The following is a 24,602-nucleotide window of genomic DNA, read 5'->3' on the forward strand; positions in this document are numbered from 1 at the left end:
GATAAATTTCTGATGAGTTTTAACAATTCTTCACTTCGGCGCTAATGCAATGTCTAAGGGCTAGGCTGGAAAATGGTGGTTTTCTTGGTCTGGAGTATTCCCCTATCCCTAATCTGGTGTCTTTTTGCATATCGTTTTCAAATCGATCTCCTCAGATGTGAGTTGGAGATAAATTTCGCAGAATGCTTATCACAGCCCGTCGAACGTGCTTTATCTTCCAGCAGTAAATTAGAGGGTTTATTGACGAGTTTAGAAATACCAGAGTCCATGAAGATACCACAGATATCTTGAAAGTGGCGTTTGATCGACCAGAATCTGGTGACACGGCAAAAATGCAAAGTAACGGCAAGTAACAGATCAGAAACACGAGATAGACATAAAATGTGCAGAACGCTGATTTTCTGCCTCTAGCAAAATTTGTGACCATCTCACCGTTTACTGGTTGTTGGACTTTTATTTGTTTTTGGTGGCGGATCACGGTTAAATATATCTTGCAGTAGAACATCCCCGACAGTATGAGGCAAACGATGCCAATAAAAGCAAAAACTGCGCCAGAAATCATCGACGATGCTAATACTTTCAATGGAAAAAAAGTTGCACACAGAAACCATACGGAGATCACTAAAGAAACTACGTATTTGTGAGTCACAAGCTCATTGTACCTGAGGTGAACCTGAATGGCTAGAAATCGGTCTGCACTTAGGGCCATGACACCGAAAAACGAAGCCGAAGAAAATAAAATCCCAGAGAGCGAAAACGCGGTGTATATGGAACAAGACGGGCCGCCCTTAGGGTCCGGCTGTAAAAATGTGATTAGCAACACGATGCATAGAGGATGAACCAGTAAACCAACTCCAAGGTCCGAAATGGCTAAACTCATAAGAAGTGTTTTGAGAGGTTTTGATAACGATGAAGTTCTTCTTAACGCATGTATCGTGACGCTGTTAAACATGATGGCGGTAACGGACAGTAAAGCGTTTATAACACAATAGGCAACGTACCATGAATATAAATCCTTAACCTCAGATCTTGCCGGTTGCAGCACCAAGAGCTCATGGCAGAGTTTACTCTTCATGATAATCCCCAAATGATTCTTAACTGACAGTAGCAGATGTTCTATGGTGTTAAATACTCTTAAGTTCTCAGATGGAAGGAAGTGTTAACAACAAAATTTGGGCTCAATTAGTCATAATTGAAAATTTAGCCTGAGGTGATACAAAAAGTAAGTGCACAGAGTAGTGTTCAGATTTTGCATACAATGTTTTATAGCTGAATATTCATATCGAGCCAATCAAACCCCAGAGGAGACATCTGTTTGCCGTAAGGGGTGGATGTCAGTTGATGAAGCGCACAAGCTGTACAGCTATCAATTTCCGGCTTCCTTTTTTTCATTTTAATGGCCAACTTACAACAAGCCTTTTAGAACTCAGGGATAACGCATTCGTAGAACATATTGAAAGTAGTGGGTTCGGCCATCTTTGGAAACACTCATCCTTCGTTTTAATCAAACAAGCTAGTTTACCCACGAAAGTCCATTATATATTTTTATTTACAGAGACTGAGAGCTTCACCTCTCGAGTGTTGTGTACTGCAGCAGTACCTTACAGATAAGAACCAAAAGTTTGTGCATCGTCAGAAAAAAAATTTTCAAGCTCATATCTTTGCCCACTAGATAATGTTTAACACCTGCAAAATTTAGCTTTAAATCTAAATCAGAGTAAAATAGTATCTGAAGGGGGCAAGTTTCCGAAGAAACTGTGGTGCTGCGTTGGTGGAAGAGTATAACAGAGCAATTTAGTATTGTTAACTGAGTTGATAACGTAAATTGGTCACCGTAAAGAGTTTCAAAGCTGATGTTTCGAGCGTTAGTCCTTCGTCATCGCAAGGGCGAACGCGAACGTGGCCAATTTACGTCATCAACTCAGTTGATATTACTCAACAACCCTATAGTATTATTTGTCAAGTAATGTATCAGTTACTTCCTTCGCTGTTGACTATGTTGGATGATTGATGTTCCTACTGTCAACTGACTTACTTATACTTACAGTGGAGTTAATAAAACAGCATACATTTTTTACTACTGTTAATCGAACAGGCAGCCGTGGCGGTCCTACTGAATGCGTGTGTGCGAGCAGCGAGATGTATCGAACGAGATTATGACTAATTTGTAATTTTCGAGTAGGATCATTAAACAAGCTGCCATAGTTTACTGTAATTTTTAAAAGGCTCTTTCTCAGCTCTACTCACTCTAGTAAGTAGCTTTACGTATTTTTTTAAAGTGTTCGATCTCGTTTCTGTTCTTAGTGGATTGGAAAAACGCCCTGATCAAAAATTACACAATTATTTTATCTATGACACGCAAGTTCGTCGATATCCATCGACCCGGTTAATTTGGGAGATATTCCCAGGTAAAGCGACGAAAATGTTACACGCAAAAATATGGTTTAAATAATATTTTAACTTAAACTTAAATATGTGCAATCCCTCTTTTTCTTTCACAATGAAGTGTGTCAACAAATATCGCTGACTTTTAACTTTGCTGGAAAAAGTCACTCCGTTATGCATACGCGCTGTCTTACTGGGATGCGCATCTCCCGTCTTCCGTGGTTTGGAATAAAATTTCGGAGCATGTTAATAACTGCATGTCTAAGGTGCCTCATCTTCCAGCAGTAAATAACGGGGTTCAAAGACGAATTGAAGAATACCAGAGTCCATGAAGAAATTGTAGATATTTTTATGGCGCTGCTTGAGTCAAATGCGAGCGTGACTGCAAAGGTACATGCTAGAGGCACGTAGCAAATAAAAAACATCAGATAAACGTAGAATGTACCTATCGCTGACTTTCTGCGACTAATTAGATCTGTGGCCGTTGCTTCTACATCCTGTTCTTGTTTTTGTACCTGTAGAACTTGGATTTGATTTTTGTGGCATCGTACAGTTAGGTAAATTTTGGAATAAAACACTGTTGAGACCGACAGACAAGCAATGCAGACAGTGGTGTGAACTACGGTGGCAACATTCGGCGACACCCACAGCATGAACAGCGAGAGAATTATACTCAAAACCCACAAGGCTACCACTCCAAAGACAACATGCTTGCGAGTTACACACTTCCTGTACCTGAGATGAAGATGAATGGCCAGAAATCTGTCTGCACTCAGAGCCATGAGGCCGAAAAATGAAGACACAGAAAATAAAATGCCTATAAGCGCATACGCGGTATACAAGGCACAACTCGGATGGTATTCAGTGTTCTTCTGTAGCCATCTGACGAGCAAAAGAAGATATAAAGGTTGTGCCACTAAACCAACCCCGAGGTCCGAGACAGCCAGGCTGAAAAGAAACGTCCTCAGAGGTTTTGACAAAGAAGAAGTCCTTCTTAGTGCTTGGATTAAGACGCTATTAAATATGATGGCAGTGATGATAAGTAAAGCGTTTAAAGTACAGTTGACAATGTAACATAAATATAAGTCTTGCGCATCGGTTCTCGTTGGCTGAAGAAGCATGAGCTCGTCACAAAGTGGATTCTTCATGATCTTACATTATTTTCGAAGGCATGAAAATTTTTGTAATACTACTCTTTCCCTGCTAGCTTTTCATTTTTCAACATGGGTTTCAGTTTCTTAGTAAACAAATCTGTAGAAATTTTTATTTCAATCTACAATTCTATGAGATCATCAATGAATTTGACGCGCTTCAAAATTACTTACAAGATAATTCCTTGCGCTTAACTTCCGTTTCATTTTCCAGAGGTCTACTCTTTTAATTTAAATGGATCCCAGCTTGAAATCGCGATTGACTTCATTGTAATTTGAAAACATCAGTCTCGAAAATAGCTTTCGAAGATTCTTCAGAAATTCACTTTTGTGACTATGTTGGATAAAAACTACCAAAAAAAAAACAAAGAGAGGTTTTTGTTTCACTCCTAATAACGATGAGGTTGTTTCAGAAGAGAAAATGACAAAAACAAATTATGTTGCACTATCCTGCTTTATCAAATAATCTGCCAAAAACGAGACAGGAGTAATAAAAAGTCTCCAGGTAGATGAACTAAAAATTTTCGCTGTTATTAATTATACTTTCACTTAACGACGCTGTCGCTTTTTTAATTCATCTATAGCATCAATGAGATTATTAACTATGCAGAAATAACTGTGTGTTTTCCATGCACCCTAGCTATCGGTATATTAAGGTGAAAAACAAAACAAAACAGGTGTATGCAGATTATGCTTAGGGCGTAAGGCAAAACATGAAATTTCTTGACCTGCTTCCATCAGTTTTTTTAAAAACAAATGTTAAAATATTTGCATCAATTTTGAACACAGTGAAAGGAATTACAAATTTCTTCAATGTTTTTGGAAAATTGAGAGATACTTTTTCTCCGCTAGATTAACAGTAATATTACGATGAAATCTTGAGGGACTGATTGACTTAAGTACTGAGATGATCTTTCTGTGTAGCTAAGCGATCAATTAACGTTACTTCTAACCATTTCCAAAATGATCTTTTCATGTTATTCCCACACAGTCTTGTGCCTGTGCATCACAAGTTTGCTTCAGCTGTAACTGGGTATGACACTTCGCAGTGTGTCTATAATGGCGCGTCGAATGTGTCTCATCTTCCAGCAGTAAATAAAAGGGTTCAGGGATGAATTTAGAAATACCAAGGTCCACGAACACATCGCAAACTTTTTTTCCTGCAAATTGGCGTTTGTTCGGCCAGAATTTGGCGTGGCAGCAAAGATACAAAGCAATGGCAAGTAGCAGATCAAAAACACCAGATAGACGTGGAATGTACCGATTGCTGCCTTTCTGCCACTTACAACATTTGCGGTCATTTCGGCGTTCGCTGTTTTTGGTTGTATCTGTAGAGTCTGAATTTGTTTTCTATGACGTTGTACGACTAAGTAAATCTTGCAATAAAGTATGGCTGAGACCAGGAGGCATATGACACCCACGCTGGCGAGAACTGCTCCCGCAATACTCGAACGGATAAATAATCTCCCTAGAGAAAGAATTGCACAAAATACCCACAATACAACCACAGTGAAAACAACACGCCTAGGAGTCAGAAGTTCCTTATATCTGAGATGAAGATGAATGGCCAAAAATCTGTCAGCACTCAGGGCCATAACACCGAAAAACGAGGCCGACGAATGCAAAGTTCCGAAAAGCGTATATGCGGTATATACCGCACAAGTCGAACTGTTTTCAACACTCATTCGAAACCAGTTGAACAGCAACACGACAAGTAATGGCTGAACAAGAAAGCCAACACCAAGATCAGAGATAGCCAGGCTCATGAGAAGTGTTTTTAGAGTTTCTGGCAACGATAAAGTTCTTCTCAACGCTTGTATTGTCACCACGTTGAAGATGATAGCGGTAACGGACAGAAAAATGTTTAAAACACAGTTAGCGATAAACCATGAATACAAGCCGTCAACCTCAGCTGTTAAGGGCTGTATTAACCAAACCTCGTGACAGAGTGGATTTTTCATGTCCTATCTTGGATGATTTTATCAGGTGTTCGTTCACTAAATTATCATTCGTTAATTTTCTGAGTTTCCGTTGCACAGAGGGTGATTTCCGAAAACTGCAAAACTGTATAATCTCATAACAGTACTTCCACAAGTTGCCCTATAGGTGTTTGCAGGAATACTATAGTATTAGCACTTTCTTCTCCATTTATATGCACTTAGAATCTAAAAAAAAATTGATTTCAAATTTACAGATTGACCTCGTTAAACGTGCTTCAATGAGCATTTAATCATTTTTATTATAAACTATACAAAACACCTGGTCTCTGATTGGTTTATGACAAGTGCTCAATTGGAGAACGTTAAGTAAAGCTTGCCTTTTTTATCAAACGATTCTTAATATCCCAGTTCCGCTAATAATGCAAACAATATTCTCTGAATTACAAGCTGTCAATCTTTCTAAACATTTTGAGCGACATATTTTGCCAACATTATTACGACTCAATTTCACTATTAATCATAAAAAATTGCAATTTCCTCGATTGTGATGGGTTTAAAGAACTCCTTTTTCAACTTATTCACTTGCCAAGTTGCTTCGGAAAGTTTGTTATTGGACAGTTCAATAAGCCAATTATGTTCGTGTCGTCCAATCCGGTCTGTGATAAACAAATCGGACGACCGCACGATTTAGTTATCACTCATATGATTGCAGACCGAATTGGATTCCACTCAGTCTTATAACCATTACTGATCAAGTATATATTCCCACAAAAGCTACGTAAAATACTGCATTTTTTGCACCTCCTGTTTGCAAGGTCAAACTTCGACCTGACCAATATCTTTAAGAAGTTTACGGTAATCAGTGAAATGCGCTCTTAGTTGAGAACCGCACGCAACATTAAGAGCGGCAGTGGCTGTCGCGTTATCCGAAACTGAAGCGGTACTAAGTTCATTAGGTACCCTAAAAGTTTCCTTCTTTCTGCACCAGTTGTCGGAATAAGTCACTACAGCCATAATGTTACATTTGGTGTTCCACAAAGGGACTGAAACACACTCCAAATCATTACTTTACAACAAGTCACCTCTGCAACACTGAAATCACTTAAAAACACTCGTAGATTTTTCCTATTGCTCCGTTTTCTTCAAAATGGTCAAAAATACTTCGGCGACCCCCGATTTCATCATCGAACCTAGATTAGCAAGTAATTATTCACCCTTTTGTAATCTTTAGAAAAATCAATACTGCAGTTTGGAAACCATCTTCATATGTGATAATTTTCATTTCGATCATGTGTCGGAAAAAGTTGTAAGTTGCCTTAAAAGGAACTGAAAACGCACTAGTGCACGACAAGGAAATCAATTATTCTGACTTGAAGTCAGCGGTTTACGTTGGTTTACCTTGGTTCGCCGAAATGAACCAAATTCTCCTCGCGAAATGCTCTCTTGCAATGTAATTTTATCCTAGGCAAATAAAAAACTGCGTTGACTACCGTATATTTGCTTTCATAAAGTACTAATGCTGATGAACAGTTTGCCAAAATGAAACAGGTGAAAAATTAGAGTGAATGCAGGCAGGTGATTCGTTAATCAATTTGAATCCTTAATATGAAGAGGGGCAAGTTGGTCGTGCCCATCGCTCAAAACGTCAGCTTTAGAAACTCTTTACGGCGGCCAATTTTACAGTATCAACTCAGCTGATAAAACCAAATCATTATGCTATGCTCTCCCATCGACGCAGCACCGAGATTTCTTTAGAAACCTGCCCCCTTTATCCCTTTGATTTGTAACTATTTAGGTAAATTGTGGATAACATTGCGGACTAGTTCTATTCGTCCTGGACCTTCACACTTTCTTTATAGTTAAAGAAAGATACTTTATGACTGAATTTTTGACACAATAGTTCATAATCCGCGTTTCCTTCTTTACACATTTTCCCCCCTAGACTGGATATGACAATTATGTTGGCAAAGATTCTCTAGTGTGTCCATTATAGCATGCCGAATGTGCCTCATCTTCCAGCAGTACACGAAAGGGTTCAAGGACGAATTGAGAAATACGAAAGTTATGGCAGAAATCGAGAATGTCTTTACAGCTGTGTTGAATCCCATCACTGCAATAATAACAAAACTGGAGAACTGAGGCAAATAGCAAAGAGAAAACACAAGATATACGTAAAAAGAGCCAGTCGCTGATTTTTTGACGTTTGCAACATTTGCGGTCTCCTGTTGTACTTGTAGACAACGTATTTGTTTCTGATGGTGTCGCACACATAAGTAGATCTTGAAATACAGAAAAGCTATAAAGAGAAGACAAAATATTCCTAGAGCGCCAAGAATCATGTACGGAATCCTCTGAGGAATCCGCACGGCAACTATCGTGGAGACAATAGCACTCAACACCCAGTTGGAAATCACTACAGAAACAACACGATTGTTAGTCACAAATTCTTGGTATCGAAGGTGGAGATAGACAGCCAAGAACCTATCAATACTCAGTGTGGTCACACCCAAAAACGACCCCGTGGAAAAAACGCTTGCCAGATACACAAACGCGGTGCATGTAGCGACAGACGAATTGCCAGCGCTGCTGTGTTGTGACTTCTTGAAAAGCAGCCAAAAATAGAAAGGTTGCACCAATAAACCAACCCCAAGGTCAGAGATCGCAAGACTTAGTAGCAACGTTCTCAGATTCTGTGACAAAGCGGGCGTCTTTCTGATCGCTTGAATGGTAACACTGTTGAAGATAAGCGCTGTCATTGAAAGGATGGGAATAATGACACAATTAACGATATAAAACGGTCCCAAACTGTCATCGTCTTCGGCGGTTGTGCCGGCATGATATAGAAACAATGCGTCACACAAGGGCTGTTTCATGACGTTGAATCCAGTAGTTTTCTCTGTAGGATATGTGATGGGCTAGTGCAAGTTTAGAGGCAGCGCAAAATAGTGTTCTGCTGGTCTATAACCTGATTATATCACAGTGATACGTACGTGACTGCGTGACCGAACGTGATAAATATCACCCTTACGTCAAAATTTGCCTGAGTAACGTCAAAAAAGAGACTTCAAAACAAACACGTATGTTCACTAAAAGTTCGACTTTAGGGAAAATTTGAGCAAACTACCCTCTGAAAAACTCTCAATTAGATTGACAACTAAAAAGTACATTTAAAACCACAGTCGAAAAAGAAAATTATTTTGTGAGAGTAGTAACCTTAGCAGTTTTCAAGATCTCTTACTTAGCAGCTGATTGCTATTGTTTAATCATTGGAGCACGTCAAAGTTGAATGAAGTTGAAAACATAATTGAATTTCTACTTCTGACGTGCAGTTGCGCTGTTAAAAGGCAAAGATAGAATTTATGTCGAAAAACTCGCATAACATTTGTTATTAAGTCAAAATATCAAATTTCAAACCGTTGATATTTGTATACGACAAATATATTCTTTCCCCTTGTCTTGTGAAAAAAGGAAAATAATGAGTGAGAGATAGTATCGTTTAAGTTCACATCGGGCGGTTGGTCATAAACTTTTAGTTTCAGTATATGAACGGGCGCTGCTAAAAGGTTTCCCTGACAGATTCTCGAATCACCATTAGAAGGGGAAAGTGTATTTCAAGTGCGTGTTTAGCCATTGAATAATTACCTTTGGTCAAAACTTTGGTATCTAATTTGAGATTATAGGAAAACATATCGTTATTATCAACTCTGAATCAAGAATAAGATGTTGGTTGTGCAAGCAAAGAGTAAAAAAAAAACCCTCTTCATCATGATGCCAGTTAGGTGCCAAAAAACGGTGTCCATGAGTTAGTAAATTTTAACCCTGCTGTAAAGCATGGCTAAATCCAAAGAGAAAAAAAAAACAAATAAAATATTGCGAAACACACGCACGGTTATTTCTTTCACAAAATATCTCCAAAGTTAAATAATCTATTATGCTGTCAAATTATGTGATTAGCATAATAATTTATGCTTCTTATGTTGTTATCATTTTGAATACAGTATTACTGTATTAAGTGTGGATAAAAGTCTAGTCGTATTAAAGATCTAGTCGTACTAAAATGTACGTATGGACTAGTCGTAAAAGAAGCGGTAAAAGACAGCGGACTTGCATATATGATTTATTCCTGATCTGGCAAATCACCTGCTCAACTGTCAGAAGTGATCTCTAATGTCAGTTATTCCTTGGTGAACGTGTTTATCAGCCTGATAGAACGCTCTTAAGAGCTTTTTCAAGCTGACAAGGCGTAGGAGATGCGCAGAATTGCATAATGCACGTTAAGTGTTGGGGAACCAGTGGAAGAGTCAATTTATCACGTACAAAGTTCGTCCGCTAATTGGGAACAAATTTCACGGAATGGCTTATTGTAATATTGACAAAGAGCAAACTATGAAAAATTGTCAGTCTGTTGAGGTTGGGTAAATGACAGACAAAGTTGCTTTCAAGTTGTGATTCGTTCGTTATTGATAATTATGAGGCAAAGGAAAATATTTCAAGGAAAATATTTCAAGAAAAAGTTGGAAGCTTTCTTGATCCGAAAAGGCAAACCTATCACAAGTTTGTTTGGTTTCATAGTATAAGACATATTTCAGTTTTTTTGTTTGTTTAATGATGGATAAGTAATTACAAGTGATCTAATCACAACGACTGTGCCCTTGCAATACAGAGACAAACCTTGGCTATCCGAATAACTTACTTTAAATTAATTCAATAAATTGATCGACTCAAGATCCATATGATTGATCTACTATAGCCTTACATTTCGAAAAATTTATGGTTAACGTTGCTCTGCATGTTAAGCTGCAGTAGTGGAAATAATTTCTCTCTCGCTTACGTGCGCGCTTTTTGTCGTATTAGCAATGAACCGAGCCGACCCACACGGAAACGAGATCTATCGTGATCATTTGAAAAGAGATTTTCACTTACCTGAGATTCCACTCTTGGTGACGCCCCAGACTCCACCAGAAGTTTGACAACTTCAACGTGGCCAGCCTCGGCCGCCATATGCATTGGCGCGTAACCATTCTAAAAGAAAGAGAAAGAATTTACTAAGTTGCGGTGCAAATTCTCAGCAACAGTGCCATTACTAATATATGGCGAAAGGGATGATGACTTCAAAGATTGCTCACAAAGGAGCTTATATGGGAAGGCCTCTGATATGCAACAATACAGAGCTTTTAATGAACAGGATTCGAGTCTCCCACATCATTATCTATAAGTGAACAGGTCAGCCTACTTCTAGATAGCATTTCAGTTGATTTAAGGTGTAGGTTGGACAAAAACGTTGGGAAGCGATATTTTCGAGAAAAACATCTAAAAAATCTAATTTGTAATTCTCCCTCCAGGCTTATGAAAATCTTTTTGTTTATTGGGCTCGACAGTCTAGAGTTATATTAATTTAGACGCATTCCAGTTGACGAGTTTGTCTTTTCTTGAACGCATCGCGTATTTTTCTAGATAACGTTTATAATCAGCTAGGGATGAATTCTTAATACATCACCATTCATATGAAAGTTACCACTGACATCGTCTTCACTCGATATTGTAATTTCAAGAGTAGAAAGTCTGTTTTTTAAGGTATACCTCATCCGGCGCGTTGATATCGGCTCCTTGTCCAATAAGCTGAGAGATCAGTTCCCGATGTCCATTGGCGGCAGCCAGATGCATGGCTGTTCGGCCAAGTTTATCCTTAACGTGAAGCTGTAGTGTTGACTTACTTAAGAGAATACTGACAACCTCAGAGTGGCCATTCTCGGCAGCCAAGTGAAGAGGAATGGAGCCCTTGATAAACAAAATAGAGAGAAAGAATTTTAGTTTCACGAAACTATTATACCTAGTTCAAAGAAGGATTCAAGATTCCACAAGAAAAAAATCGAAGAGTGTCTTAGGAAAATGGTCTAATCTCAATTAATCCGATACACCGATGAGAGTTTGCATAAAATTACAGTTCCACCTGGAACCAAATAACGCTCCAAATAAACTCTCGATCTTATTCAATACCATGCGTGACTCGTCGTTACGTAAAAACTTGATCACAAGCCAGAGCAACCAAGTTTTGAAGCCCCCCCCCCCCCCCAGTGTAATCCCGTTGCACGAGTCAACTCCCCGCTAAGATACTCGCCAAGGTCTGGGTTCGCTCCAGAATCCAGCCCGCTGAAGGTGACCTGAAAGTGAAGGAATTGTAAAGAACATGAAGAGTAATCATCTCACATGTACAGCTGTTGCCGAATCCACGCGCACACCAGGCGAGTTCAGCAGAATTCGCACAACACCCACGTGACCAGATTGTGCCGCCAAATGAAGAGGTGTGAAACAGTACTAGAAGACAAAAAACGATCACAATAAGCTGAAGTAAACGCTTTTAGTCAAAGTCAGAGATCATAAAGACAGTACTACGAGCCTATACGTGATGATGATTAAACTGAAACAAACGCCTTTGATCACAGAGAACAATCAAGATGGAACTTTTTCAAAAGCAGTCGACAAAAGCATGCTGTTAGCACCAAATGCGGTTTAAAATCACATTGCGGTGAATCTTTGGTGAGCCCTGACACTCATCTTAACGAGCCTGTTTGGAATGAGATTCGTTTTCTATAGTTTTTGGCAATGTTGTATCAGATTGCCTTGATAATTTTAAATATTTCACAACCACATCAGATTGCTTCCCTAACTTCGTCGATATTAAATCCGTAAATTGATACTCTCATAATCATCGATGGCGATGGCGAATCTCCTTGACTCTCGTATATCAAAGAAATGACCAAACACAATTGTTCCCCAATAAACTATCAATTTCATCCAATACAATGCGTGACCCGTCGACGTGTAAAAAAACTTGATCACAAGGCAAAGCTTAACAAAGTTTTGAAGCCCCCTCCAATTGTTTCCCCGTATTGCAAGAAAAATTTGACTTAAACCTAAAATATTTCCTTTTGACTGCTTTTCTTTAAAATTTCTCGTTACATCAATCGCTTAGAAAAACCTTAAATTAATCTTACTCTTAAACGACTTACATCTGAACGTGGTCCTTTGTCACCATTGTTCATCATTGCAGGAGACTCGCTTTTGATGGTTCCGGAAACTTTCAGCAGCATTTCTCTGACTACTTCAATCTGACCATACTGAGCAGCCACGTGAAGGGCGGACAGGCCGGTCTGCAGCGTAGTGCAAATAAAAAGGTTCAATTTGAAAATTCAAATCATAACTCGCGCATAATGTTGCACAAGATTTCAAAACTACGGTTCCTATTGAGAAGAACCTTGACCCTTTAAACCCTAAGAGAGACCAGCATCTAATTTCTCCTTACAATATCACACCTGAAACACACATTAAGTTCACGAGAATATAGGAAATGATCACCAAATAAAGAAACTCTCGACTGTTTAACAAATTCTCCTTATCAACACCTCAGCAAATGTAGATAATAGAGTATGGAGAACACGCATACCGATGTTAGGGTGTAAAGGACTAAAAGCTCTCCACACTTCGACTGAAGAACGCAGAAAGAAAGGATGTCCTTTAAAGTTACGTCTTAACCAGAAAATCATCGTGTCTTAATACCTGATACAATAAAAGTTTATCTGTATCTGGTTATTTGTTTTCTTTACCTTAACGCTTGCCATGCTCCAAGGAACCTTTCCGCGCAAAACCTCTAAGACGTCCACGTGTCCAAACCTTGCTGCGAGATGAAGAACTGTCATCCCTTCCTGTCAGTGAAAGAGAAGAACTGAACTTTACTTAAAGTTGTTGTAAGAGTCATACCTGCTATTTTGAGACGTAAAGTATTCGTTTTGGCTAATGGAAGCATTCTTTTCTAAGGCCTTTTTTAACGGTCAATAAACTAAGGTGGTCAAAAAGAGGTTACCTTGCTGTTACTATTAGGTTTGTAGATGCATGAAGCTACTTGTTTAAACGGTCCTTCCTCAAACTGCACCAATCAGCTCTACATTTCACATCGCAAGTTCCTTAGGGCTAAACATCTCCACTACTGGTAGTTTAAGAGTATTGTCCATTGTGTTAAAGAAAGACCAGATAGGGCCTGGTACTTACCGCATCTTCATCACTTGCCGAAGCTCCATGAGCTATCAACACTTCTACAACAACTTTATGACCACCGCTGGCCGCAAGCAACAAGGGAGTAGAAAACTTTCCCTGTGAAGGGACAAAGTATGACGGCGTTAGCTTTTAGAGGAGAAACTTGAAGAAAGAGTCCAAGATACCGGAGGAATTGGGTTCGAGGATAAAACAGTGTTTGACTGTAAAAGCTTTTCATGGGTACAATTCTACGTTGGTGCTAATGAAGGACTCAAGTAAGCCGAGTTCGAGTAAGCAATATTATACTACGGTTAACTAGCAATTCTTAAATGGTTGTTTTACCTTGTTTCTGGCTGTTGTGATTCCTGAAGGGTTAAATTTCAATAGCTCCTTCATCACAGACACACTGCCCTTCATTGCTGCAATATGAACACACGTGCTGCCCTCCTATGGGATAAGAAAGCGAAAGAAAGTCACTAATACTTTTTTCATTGTCGGTCAAAGCAGATCACTCAGCCATGTTGAGATTAACAAATAAAGGGAGTAAGGTTTTTAAGAAACTGTGGTGCTGCGTCGGTTGGGGAGTATGACAAGATAATTTTTTTTTATCAACAGAGTAACTTGGCCACCGTAAAGAGTTTCAGAGCAGACGCTTTGAGCGTTAGCTCTTCGTCAGAGCGAATGCGAGCAACCTTTGGTAATGATCTCCTGTCTTATTACCGCGTTCTGTTGCATCATGACTCCAGGTTTGTGAGTTAGAAACAGCGTTACCACTTGTGAATGATCATTTTGTGCGGCGTAGTGAAGAGGCGTTTGACCTTTCTGTGGATAACAGGCAAAAAAAAAAAGGTTCATATTGAAGACTGCAAGCGGCTTTCCAGCCGAAAAAAGGGTACGTCTCTAAAGAACATGTGGTGCTGCGTCAGCAGGGCATATTACTAGATAAGTTGTTTCATCAACCGAGTTGATATTTTGAATCTGCCACCATAGAGATTTTCTACAGCTGGCGTTTCGAGCGTTAGCCCTTCGTCAGAGCGAGTCTTTACAGCGGCTAACATTATCAACTCAGTCGATAAAACCAAATTAGCTATCTAGTTAGCTTAGTACGTTGCGCCAGTAGACGAAGTTAAACGAACATGAAATAAACGAAAAAAATGAAGTTGGCGTTGCGCGTACTTATAAGGCCAGGCCTGTTCTTCCATGCACGCCACGCTTGTGACTATTGAAGTGCTTTGGCTATTTAGAAAAGACTGTGTTTTCATTTGATCAAACGCAAAGGGAAAAACCGCCAGCAGCTTGGGGAGGTTTGGTATTGCACGACTTTCCCGTGCTTAGCACCCATTATATGAGTTAAGCGATTGCGCTCGGAGCAGTTTCTCTTTTATTGTTTCTAGAGTCAATGTATTCCTCTTGTTTGACATGATTAGTAATTTGTCGACGACGTCCAAGACTCGCCTTAAGATGAAATAAACGATCACTTAGCTTAGGTGATGTCTCGGACATAAGAGTAGTCATTTAACGATGATGGACGGCACTTACGTTGTCCAGCGCGCTTATGTCGGCTCTTAACTCCAAAAGGTGTTCACAGACTTGTAATCGGCCCTTTTCTGCGGCCAAATGAAGAGCTGTCTTCTTTTCCTATCAAAATAGAGATGTGCTTTGCGTTAGCGATTCGTAATTAAATATTTCCGCGAAAAATTAGATCGCTGTTATTAAGGAACAGACTCTCACCAGCGTCAAAGCATCCACACTAGCTTTATAGCTAGCGACCAGAAGTCCGACTAACTCTTTGTGGCCGCTCTCTGCCGCCAGATGAAGTGGAGTAAGCCCCACCTGAAAGAGACAAGACTCAATGTCTGAACAAAAACACTGAGTGAAACGTGTTCTGTACTTTTATTACTTCAGGTAATCTTCCTTCCATCTCTCCCTCTATGTAGTCTTCTTCAGTAAAGGAGAGAGAAGGGTTGGGAAATTTGTACCTGGAAATAATTGTCAGTGTCAAGTGTGATGGGTATTCTTACAGTATTTAGGCCTCTGTGGAGATCGAAGTGCCCGGGGGGGGGGGGGTGCTCCACCCAGGTGTAGGGGTGTACTCAGGTGAAAAGCGCGCCAGGCATTTATACTTGGAGGCTTTTTGAGGCTAATAAACGTAAGCGAACGTCTTTCCGTCTACCATACTTTGAGTGAGTTCAGACCCACAGATAAGCCAGCATTACATCGGGTTGGCACTTAGTAACGTCGTCTACGAATGGATGGGTCACGGGAAAGGCATATCACAACGGTTCCTCCTCATCAGTGCTACAGATTAAATTTTTGGTATGAACAAGATCATGTACATCTTTTATGTATAGCCTCACCTTGCTTTTCGCATTCACATAAGCTTTGTGCTCTAACAATTCTTTCGCCACCTCAAGATGACCGCGTTCTGCGCAGATGTGTAAAGCAGCTCGTCCAGACTGGTAAGAGAAAAGAACGCAAAAAATACTTAGCTGGGGAAATTTCAAATTGAGAGTCAATCAATCAAAATGCAGTGACAATTATCTCGCCACAACGCTCACACGCTCAAATCCGAAACTGAAAGATAATTTTATTTAGTTACTAAACCAGAGAGTACCTCATCAAAGACATCTACTCTTGCATGGTACTTCAGCAATGTACGCACAATTTCCGCGTTTCCTTTGTATGAAGCAACAAGCAGAGGCGAAGAACCACTCTGAAACCAGGAAAACAATCCGTATGAGTAGCTAGAAGTAACATACCTGATTACCTTCAATAGCGACTGGATCAATAATTATCCAGGAAAATACCACAGACTGCTTTAAATAAATACACTGGGATAAGTTAGTTTCTACTGTTTAGAGTGGCCCCCCTTTCCCCCTCTGTAAAAAGCAATTAAATGCTATAGTATTTTAATTGGAGCATGAAGACCAAATGATCACTTTCTCCAATTTCGCTTCTGAGGTTCATTCGAGATAGATCATGGAGCACTTTTTCTGGGAAAAGTTCCTGTCAACCTTAATAAACTGACTGACCTGATGTTGGCTCAAATCATATCTTATTTGCCTTTATTTTAACGGGGCAGCCAGAAAAGGGGCGGTTACACAGAAATCCTGATAAACGACTTACTGACGATCGTTTGTTGACCGTGACTTGAAGCTTGGAAGGGGGAATGGACTTTAATAAAGCTATCAAGATGTCGTTGTTCCCTGAGCGTGCGCACTCGTGGATTGGAGTCTCCATGGACTGAAAAAGATTGGAGAAGAAACAATAGCAATCAGAATCGCATTACGGGGGTGAGGTACGGGTGTTATCGAAATTGACTCATGTGAAAGTGACACACGAGCTTTTTAGAGGGCAATTGTTAAAATGCACATACTCGTGACTAACCGAACTAGTGCGTGCGCACTTTGTACGTGGTCGTTTGTGATGTGAGTGTATCAAACGAATCATATGCGTAAAAATAATAATCATTCCCTAGATTTAACGGTCATCAATAGAAAGCAGACACTTTGTTGTCGAGTATGTGAAAATTAACCCACCTGATGCGTGACTGCTGTGCAATCGGCACCGTGTTCAAGAAGCAATTTGACGATATCTATGTCAGCGTTCCCTTTGACTTTCAGTTTGGATAACTTGGCAGCGTAATGCAGAGGAGTCTCACCTTTCTATAAAAAAAACATCAAAGGTGTAGGTAGCAGTCAAAGGTGTAGGTAGTAGTCAAACAAACGTGGGAAACATCAGGGATGTAACATGCAAGTTATAGCAATGTTCTAACTTGAGGACGATAAACCATTTTAAAATTGTAAAGAACGCGAACATCAGAATGTTTACTCTTCAAGGTCTTTTCTTAAAGACTAAGTGTATGTCCTTACACAGAAGAAAATTGGGACGAATTGTTGTTGTGTTAAGATGTAATCGGTGATATACCAAAACAACATTCATTTTGTCTATTTCTCTGACAGTTAACTATACTGATTTGAGCTTCTGAACAGAGATAATTTATATACGTCTACAATAATTTCTACCTGGATCTCCTTCAATGGGGCGACTTGACTAAAAGCGCGTCTCTCCCCTTTTAAGCTTAAAAGATTGACTTTTTCTGTTACTTACATCGGTTGGCATATTGATGACAAGTCTTGCTACAGCTTTAGACTTCATTTGGAATAAGACTCGAATCAGTTCTTCTTGCACTAAGTAGTGTCCTGCCCGGATGGCGTGATGGAGGGCAGATTCGCCATTCTGACACCGAAACAAACATGTATGCTTTGTTAATAATAACCCTCTTCAAATATCTTCCAGATGTGATTAGAATGTATATTCCCCTTAAAATGTTAAAGTAGTAACCAGCAAAGGGGCGATGAGAGTTAATAAACTTGATCAGACATCAGATTTTCTCGATGAATTTACGGATGAGATCGCGATGGTTAAAGAAACTTTCTTGAACTTTCACAATCAGTGTTTACCTTTGGTGTTCGATCATAAAAAGCGATGTTTTTATTTTTCTTTAAGGTACGATCTTTTTTCCCACCTTTCAAGCTAAGCTCTTCCTGTTAAAATGTTTTTCTTTCTTCAAACTCTACAAAAGATCACCAGGTTGTGAGAGAAACTTAAGGCAGCACACAAATAAATGTCGATTCGCCTCAAATCTCAAATTACCGTCAATCTTTCCTCAAACAACCCAGCCTACTTGATTTCTCGATCTGATACTAGAAGGTGTATGATTTTAACGGTGATCTCAAAACGAATTCGTCAGTCTACCTTCGCTCTCCTCGCAGCATCAGCTTTTTCGTTGATGAGCAGCTTCAATATTTTCAAGTTTCCAAATCTAGCGGCCACATGCACCGCTGTCTCTCCATTCTACAAAAAAAACGACCCTTATTACTAACGATAAACAACCTGTAACGAGCTCATTGAAAAGAACCAGATTGAACTTATACAACCAGGGGGAAAAACGGATGGTAATTTCTCATTTGCTGTGAGAGGGGATGAAAGATAGAAGATCTTTGGGGAAAAATAGGATACAACCGAGTTGGAGGGGATTCTTTCCCCCTCCCCTCCCCCGCACCTCATTGCTCCCCCCCCGTCACGGTTCTCCCCATAACTAAGAGTTATAGTGACATGTTGGCATTACTGCCATGCCTGTTATGTTACTAAGTGCGTCAACATCCTCTCATGTTCGATTGCAAGTAGAAGGCAATGGTTGGAGGGAGAAAATTAAAGTTTGCAACGCCCTCAGGAGAGAAAGGCAAGATTAACGAGATTCATGTACAAATCTACTAGTTTTTTTTAGATGACTTTAACAGGGGTGTGAGACACCTTTTCCTTCCCACTCACCCCCTCATATCGCCTTTTCTTCTTATGCCCTAGAATTACAAGTATTCAAATGTAAGAACTATTCCTTACGTCACTCGGTGCATTGACATCTGCTCCACTCTTGGTCAGCATCTCTGCTACTTTTTCGCCATCCTTGGTCCGTGCTGCAATGTGCAACGGTGTCTCTTCGGCCTAAAATAAAAACCAAGACAGGAGAACTGTGTTCAGTCTGAAGGGAAAAAGCTGACCACTCCTTAAAACTGAGAAAATTAATTCTGATCTTGAAATGAGGACCCCAAAGCTCATCGAGGTGATATGTTCTCACGGCTAATTCAATGAAATCAGCTCTGTTCAAACTAGTAGAAACAGTTCCAACTCACCTTGCCCCCTCTGTGCTGGACATTGGCGCCATATCCCAGTAAGACTTGAACAACCTGTGGTTTGCAATACTTCACCGCGATGTGTAAAGCCGTGTACTGATCCTAATTGACAAAAAGTGCAAAAATCAAACCAGCTTCGATCCTCTCATCAACCCTTCCCTGTGTTTTCCTCACATTACAAAGACACCAACAGTTTTTTTGGAGTAAAACTCGACTGGGGAACAAAACGCGCAAAGCATTAGCCCACTACGACTGTGTTTTTTTTTTCCTAAAACGATCCGTCAAATGGTGTTGGTTAAATTGTAGTCCTGACTCTCATTCCTACTACTCATGTGTCGGTGGCGGTGGCAGTGGCGGTGGTGGATTCAGGGAGAAGGTCTGGGGGCTCGAATCCCCCCCCCCCCAACACTCTCCGTCCATCACAATTGAAGGTTTTTCAATGACTGTCTTTTCCGGTACCAAATTCTTGCAGCGACAGCATCGTATTATTTTTACTCAAAATGAGGTATGGGCAATTTACTTGTTCTAAAGTTGTTCTCAGCATATTTAGGCTGTGGTGTAGAAATGAAAAAAAAGTGATGTGTCTTCTGAGTCAAAACTTGCACCCCCCCCCCCCCCTTCCCCTTCCCCTTACCCTTCCCCTTCCCCACACCCAACAAAAAATTCCTGGATCTGCCCCTGGGGTGTTGAGAAAATAAATCTAACTGAGGGCGAGCAATGGATTCTTACTTTGGTTTTGGTGTCCACTGAGGCGCCCTTTGACAACAAAGCCCTGACGACTGCCACATGACCTTTCCTCGCTGCCGCGTGAAGGCAAACAGCACCGTCCTACACCATGAATAACAAAAGAAAATAGATGAATGCACACTCCCTCAGTTAACTACCAAGCAGATCAATGAATAATGAGACCTTTCATATGAAAGCTCAACATTGAAAGCTATCGTAGAGTATTTTCATTAAATAAATAAAGGAGGAAAGTTTCTAAAGGAACTGTGATGCTGCGTCGGTGGGAGAGTATAAAAGGGTAATTTGTATTATCGACTGAGTTGATAACGTGAATTGGCCACAGTGAAGAGTGTCAAAGCCTACGTTTCGAGCCTTAGCTCTTCGTCTTTCGCTCTTTACCGAGGTCAATTTACGTTATTAACTCAGTAGACAATACGAAATTACCCTATGTTCATCAAAATATGCTTTGTCTTTGTTAAGCTGTAGTGATTAGAATATGACAGCTCAGTAGATTTATATTTAGAACCATAAGTAAGTTGGTATCATTATCCCCATATTGGATAATTTAAAATTTCAGAAAGTGTGTGACCGTTTTCATTGGGTGTTATATTCAATACAAACTCGTAGTTTTTCATACAACTATTTTGACGAAACCTCGCTCTGTGACCTGTCAAATGACAGCCATAATGTTAAACATGATATTATTTTCATGTCACAATTCTCCAAAGGGACACATTTTGTTCACCTTGTTGGGCATGTGGAGGGGCACGCCCTTTTTGAGAAACACCAACGCAGTGTCAGGATGTCCTGCTTGAGCTGCTATGTGCATCAGTGTACTGCCATCCTAGAAACAAGCATCGTGAAAATTCATAAAAAGTTTGCTTCGTCTCGTTTCTGAGATTCTGCTGCAAACAAAACAACACCAAAGGGAGGCTTTTAACTTCTCATTTCTTCTAATCAGCCATACCTTAGTTCTCAAATTCACGTTGGCTTTCAGTTTATCCACTAAGAACTCGGCGACCACTGAGTGACCTCGTTGAGCCGCCAGGTGAAGTGGTGTGCGGTCGTGCTAACAGATCAGGAAAAAGGGAAAAGTTGTCAATAAATGTTCTGTGATGCACCAACGGTCACGTGCAAGCTAACAAGTAACGTATTTTCCCAAGAAGATCTTGTACAAATATCCATTAACGATCACCTCTTATCAGCCAATCAAATGCTTGGAAAAAAAGGGTGCTTTCATCATTCTGCGGACGAATTAGTGTCTTTGATATGTTTTCCGAGCTGCGCATAAGCAGTGAGTTTCCGCACTGACATTAAATTAGTTTTTTGTCTTCCCTTTTTTTCGGTTTTCGTTTCAGAACCAGTGTTGAGTTGTAGCTTGGCAAGAGCCACTAAATTTGAAAACCCCTTCCTTTTGTGCGACAATTGATGTGTTGTAACCCAGTTATCTATCGAAACGTCTACATAACATGAACTCACTGAATCCGCGATATTCGCATCAGCTCGAGCTGCTTGGAGAAACTTGATCATTGTTTCATCTCCTTCGTAAGCAGCGATGTGAAGAGCTGTCTGGCCTTCGGACTGTAAAGAAAGAAAGAAAAATAAAAGAGAAGGAAAACAACAAAGGAAGGAAAGATCAGTCAGGAATTTCATCGGCCAGAAAAGAAAACGGAACGAGGACTTTTTTCACTTACGTTTTGGAGGTCCACAGGACAACCACATTCGACAAGAATCTTTGCGATATCAATCTCCCTTTTGCGTACAGCAGCATGCAACACGGTGTCTCCGTTAATCTGAAAATGAATTCAGTTCGCAGCAAAAAAAATTATGATAAAGTGAACTTTGTAGTAACACTTTGAGCCTCACTCGGCCCTATGCCCTTTCAACAATTAACAAAGTATGAGGCACTGGAATAGGATTTTATTCATACTTGTTCTTTCGTCTTTTCCAATCAAGAGGAATATGGAAAACAACACAATTTTTTGGGATCTAAAATCTGACAATCCTTTCTAAAAAGACGATGACGATCAATGATTGTTCCGGTATGGACGTCATACAAGGCCGTCAAAGTTATTTCTGATATCGAAGTAACGTCTGATGATTCATAAAAACAACCGCACTGCGCCCATACAATAGTATTTCAATTTTTTTTATTAGATACTCTGTCTTCTTTTGTTTCTCCATATTTTCTGTAACTTCTTACCCCTCTGGTGATCTTCACTTGCTGTTCAGTTTGGGAACTGAGTAGCTCTTTCACTACTTGTTGATTTCCTGCCATGATCGCAAGGTACAGTGGGATCGACCCGCTCTAGAAGAAAAATTACAGCTGTGATTCCTTTTGTTTTGGTTTTTCGACACAGCATCCAAAGAAACTCAGTTGACTCACTTTGTCAGTGAGGAGTTTGGCATCCTTTCCAGTGGCCTTTAGTAGAGTTTTAACAATCTCCAAAGCTCCAGATGGTCGACTGCATGCGATGTGCAGTGGAAGTTGCTCCTCAGGCTGAAAAGAAGATCAGCAAATCAGTTTAAGTTAAAAGATGAATTGATGTTTATCCTGGACACACGGGAAAACAGGAATCCTCACGCAGCTTTATAATGAGGTTGCGCGCAAAAATTGAATGTTTATCCCAGTCACACGAGACAACAGGGGTCCTCACATAGCTTTAGCTGGCGCGCAAAAGTGGAATGTCTATCCTAGCCACACGGGTAAACAGGGATCCTCACATAACTTTAGCTGGCGCGCAAAAGTTGAATGTTTATCCTAGCCACACGGTTAAACAGGGGTCCTCACGTACCTTTAGCTGGCGCGCAAAATATGAATGTTTATCCTGGTTACACGGGTAAACAGGATCCTCGCGTAGCCTTATAATCAGTTGGTGCGCAAAAACTGATGCAGGAGCAATAAATCAGAGAGGCTTTGGGAAAATTGGAGGAAAATGTCACGATTACTGAAGAGATTGAGACCGATCAACTAAGTTTCCGTGCAGAAGTTGTATGGGTTCTTAAATTTTGCTAATCAAAGTGAAACGAAGTGTGCAAGTTATTTCAGTTTTAATTTTCCTCTACTTACCCCGGCTGGAAGTGTCGGATCCGACTTCTTGGAGAGAAGAAGTTTCACAATACCGTCAGAGCCAGAACATGCTGCATAATGAAGAGCTGAGCGGCCCCCCTGCAAAGATGAAGGAAGAGAATATTTTAAGAGAGGTTCTGGTCTTTGGTATAAATGGTTGTTTCCAATCGATTCATCACACACGGTTGTAACGAAAACTTTGCGCAGGTGAGCGAACGAACTTGCAAGCGAAATAGTTGGTGGACCATGATTCCCTATTCATAAACAAAACGTGACAGTAACGAGAAGTAAAGAAATGATCACCAACCACGAAGCTCTTGATTCTTAAATAAATTCTCCTTGTCGGCACCTTAAGATATGTATTGAGAACAGCATGGAGAAAATATAAACTGTTGCAAGGCTGTAAAGCGTGAAATTGTAAATATCTAGTACAAGAGGAAAAGGATGGCTTCGTATAGTGAAGATTTAGGTGAACTGCAAATAAGTGACTTCGAAACTTCAAGTTACTCCTTAACCCCTACATGTGACCAGCATCTAATTTCTCCCAACAGAATCACACATTAAGGTCATGAGAATAAAGGAAACGATCTCGAATTCAAGAAGCTTGATTAGAACAAAGATTCTCCTTGATAAGTAATATCGGAAATGTATAGTGAACAGTATGGAGAACTTGCATACTGATAACAGGGTGTAAAGGGTTAAATTTTTCAGGATTCAGAGTCAGTGGCGAATCTCCGTTTTCCATGCATACAATTCATAAAACTATAATCTTCGAATCAGACTGCTTTTCGTTTGTAAGGCTCGTCTGAAAGCTAAATATAGTGGAGAAATATAGTTGATAACATCAGTCTTTATTCTTATCAGTGGTTGAGCTTCAGATGTGAAAGATAACGATTTCTTGATGGTTGAAAGGAAAGATTGACTTGGCCTTTCTCGGATGTTAGTATTGATTCTTTTAGTGATCAGCTGATGCTCTGGTATATACTTTCGTTATTGATCAACAATATCCTTCCAAAACTGCTGTACTTAGTTTGCGTATTACCTATAGCGATTATTTTTAGTTTGGCATTGAGCTTTGTCAGAAATAAAATATTCCTTTTATCATTTTACCAACACTTTCACCGTTCCATGTCGTGATCACGTAATGCACGCCGTCAAATCGCATAATCATGAAAATTTTTGGTCTGTGAAATGATATTTGTCCTTTAATTACAGTTTTCGGATAATACGTTCATATTGCACTGGTAAGTCGTGATTTTTGCGTGCGACTGGTTTTCCCCATGAACACACAGGTTACCGCGGTCAAACAAGAATAAATCTGTCGAATGTTGGCATTCCATAAAACTTTCCTTCAAATGCAAGCAGCTTATGCCCCGATTTCAACTACTAACTTTCATGTGTCGAATGTATGAATGGATCAGCATAATCCATGTTTGCATCCCGCAATTCCCCTCTTTCACTGAGGTGACTGATTACGAGGCTGATTAAGGTCAACGTCTGGATCAACAGTCGATCTTTATCGCTTGAGTCTACCAAAATAAGTATTTATGATTGATACTTGAAAGGTTTGGCGTTTGAAGCGAGCCTTAAGCTATATGAGGGTCAA

At 40.0% G+C, this 24,602-nt stretch overlaps 5 protein-coding genes across 9 annotated transcripts in view; all 5 read right to left on the reverse strand.

The window, feature by feature from the left end:
- LOC113673362 (uncharacterized) overlaps positions 1-24,602 on the reverse strand; it is a 58,004-nt gene that overhangs the window by 14,612 nt on the left and 18,790 nt on the right. For all 5 annotated transcript variants that reach the window (XM_089188770.1, XM_089188769.1, XM_089188772.1 and 2 more), the window contains 26 exons: positions 22,997-23,095; positions 22,313-22,426; positions 22,130-22,234; positions 21,621-21,719; positions 21,406-21,507; positions 20,894-20,995; positions 20,672-20,770; positions 19,930-20,028; positions 19,201-19,302; positions 18,911-19,012; positions 18,266-18,364; positions 17,618-17,746; positions 17,047-17,172; positions 16,634-16,750; positions 16,122-16,220; positions 15,865-15,963; positions 15,239-15,340; positions 15,047-15,145; positions 14,228-14,329; positions 13,850-13,954; positions 13,523-13,624; positions 13,081-13,179; positions 12,487-12,627; positions 11,684-11,791; positions 11,057-11,254; positions 10,400-10,498 (listed from right to left, as the gene is read on the reverse strand). In XM_089188770.1, coding sequence (XP_089044896.1) covers positions 10,400-10,498; positions 11,057-11,254; positions 11,684-11,791; positions 12,487-12,627; positions 13,081-13,179; positions 13,523-13,624; positions 13,850-13,954; positions 14,228-14,329; positions 15,047-15,145; positions 15,239-15,340; positions 15,865-15,963; positions 16,122-16,220; positions 16,634-16,750; positions 17,047-17,172; positions 17,618-17,746; positions 18,266-18,364; positions 18,911-19,012; positions 19,201-19,302; positions 19,930-20,028; positions 20,672-20,770; positions 20,894-20,995; positions 21,406-21,507; positions 21,621-21,719; positions 22,130-22,234; positions 22,313-22,426; positions 22,997-23,095 — 2,847 coding nt within the window. The remainder of the gene's footprint in view (positions 1-10,399; positions 10,499-11,056; positions 11,255-11,683; positions 11,792-12,486; positions 12,628-13,080; positions 13,180-13,522; positions 13,625-13,849; positions 13,955-14,227; positions 14,330-15,046; positions 15,146-15,238; positions 15,341-15,864; positions 15,964-16,121; positions 16,221-16,633; positions 16,751-17,046; positions 17,173-17,617; positions 17,747-18,265; positions 18,365-18,910; positions 19,013-19,200; positions 19,303-19,929; positions 20,029-20,671; positions 20,771-20,893; positions 20,996-21,405; positions 21,508-21,620; positions 21,720-22,129; positions 22,235-22,312; positions 22,427-22,996; positions 23,096-24,602) is intronic.
- Positions 16-1,166, reverse strand: LOC149036172 (adenosine receptor A2a-like). The gene has a single exon (XM_089188781.1). The coding sequence runs from the start codon at positions 1,073-1,075 to the stop codon at positions 152-154; it is 924 nt and encodes a 307-aa protein (XP_089044907.1). The 5' UTR covers positions 1,076-1,166; the 3' UTR covers positions 16-151.
- LOC113673363 (adenosine receptor A2b-like) lies at positions 1,536-4,107 on the reverse strand. Its single transcript, XM_027189763.2, has one exon. The coding sequence runs from the start codon at positions 3,531-3,533 to the stop codon at positions 2,550-2,552; it is 984 nt and encodes a 327-aa protein (XP_027045564.2). The 5' UTR covers positions 3,534-4,107; the 3' UTR covers positions 1,536-2,549.
- Positions 4,375-5,544, reverse strand: LOC113673365 (adrenocorticotropic hormone receptor-like). Its single transcript, XM_027189765.2, has one exon. The coding sequence runs from the start codon at positions 5,495-5,497 to the stop codon at positions 4,556-4,558; it is 942 nt and encodes a 313-aa protein (XP_027045566.2). The 5' UTR covers positions 5,498-5,544; the 3' UTR covers positions 4,375-4,555.
- On the reverse strand, positions 5,738-9,338 carry LOC113673364 (histamine H2 receptor-like). Its single transcript, XM_027189764.2, has one exon. The coding sequence runs from the start codon at positions 8,347-8,349 to the stop codon at positions 7,399-7,401; it is 951 nt and encodes a 316-aa protein (XP_027045565.2). The 5' UTR covers positions 8,350-9,338; the 3' UTR covers positions 5,738-7,398.

This window comes from Pocillopora damicornis, chromosome 12 (assembly GCF_964200805.1).
Source record: "Pocillopora damicornis chromosome 12, jaPocDami1.2, whole genome shotgun sequence".
In the NCBI taxonomy this organism is placed as follows: Eukaryota; Metazoa; Cnidaria; class Anthozoa; order Scleractinia; family Pocilloporidae; genus Pocillopora; species Pocillopora damicornis.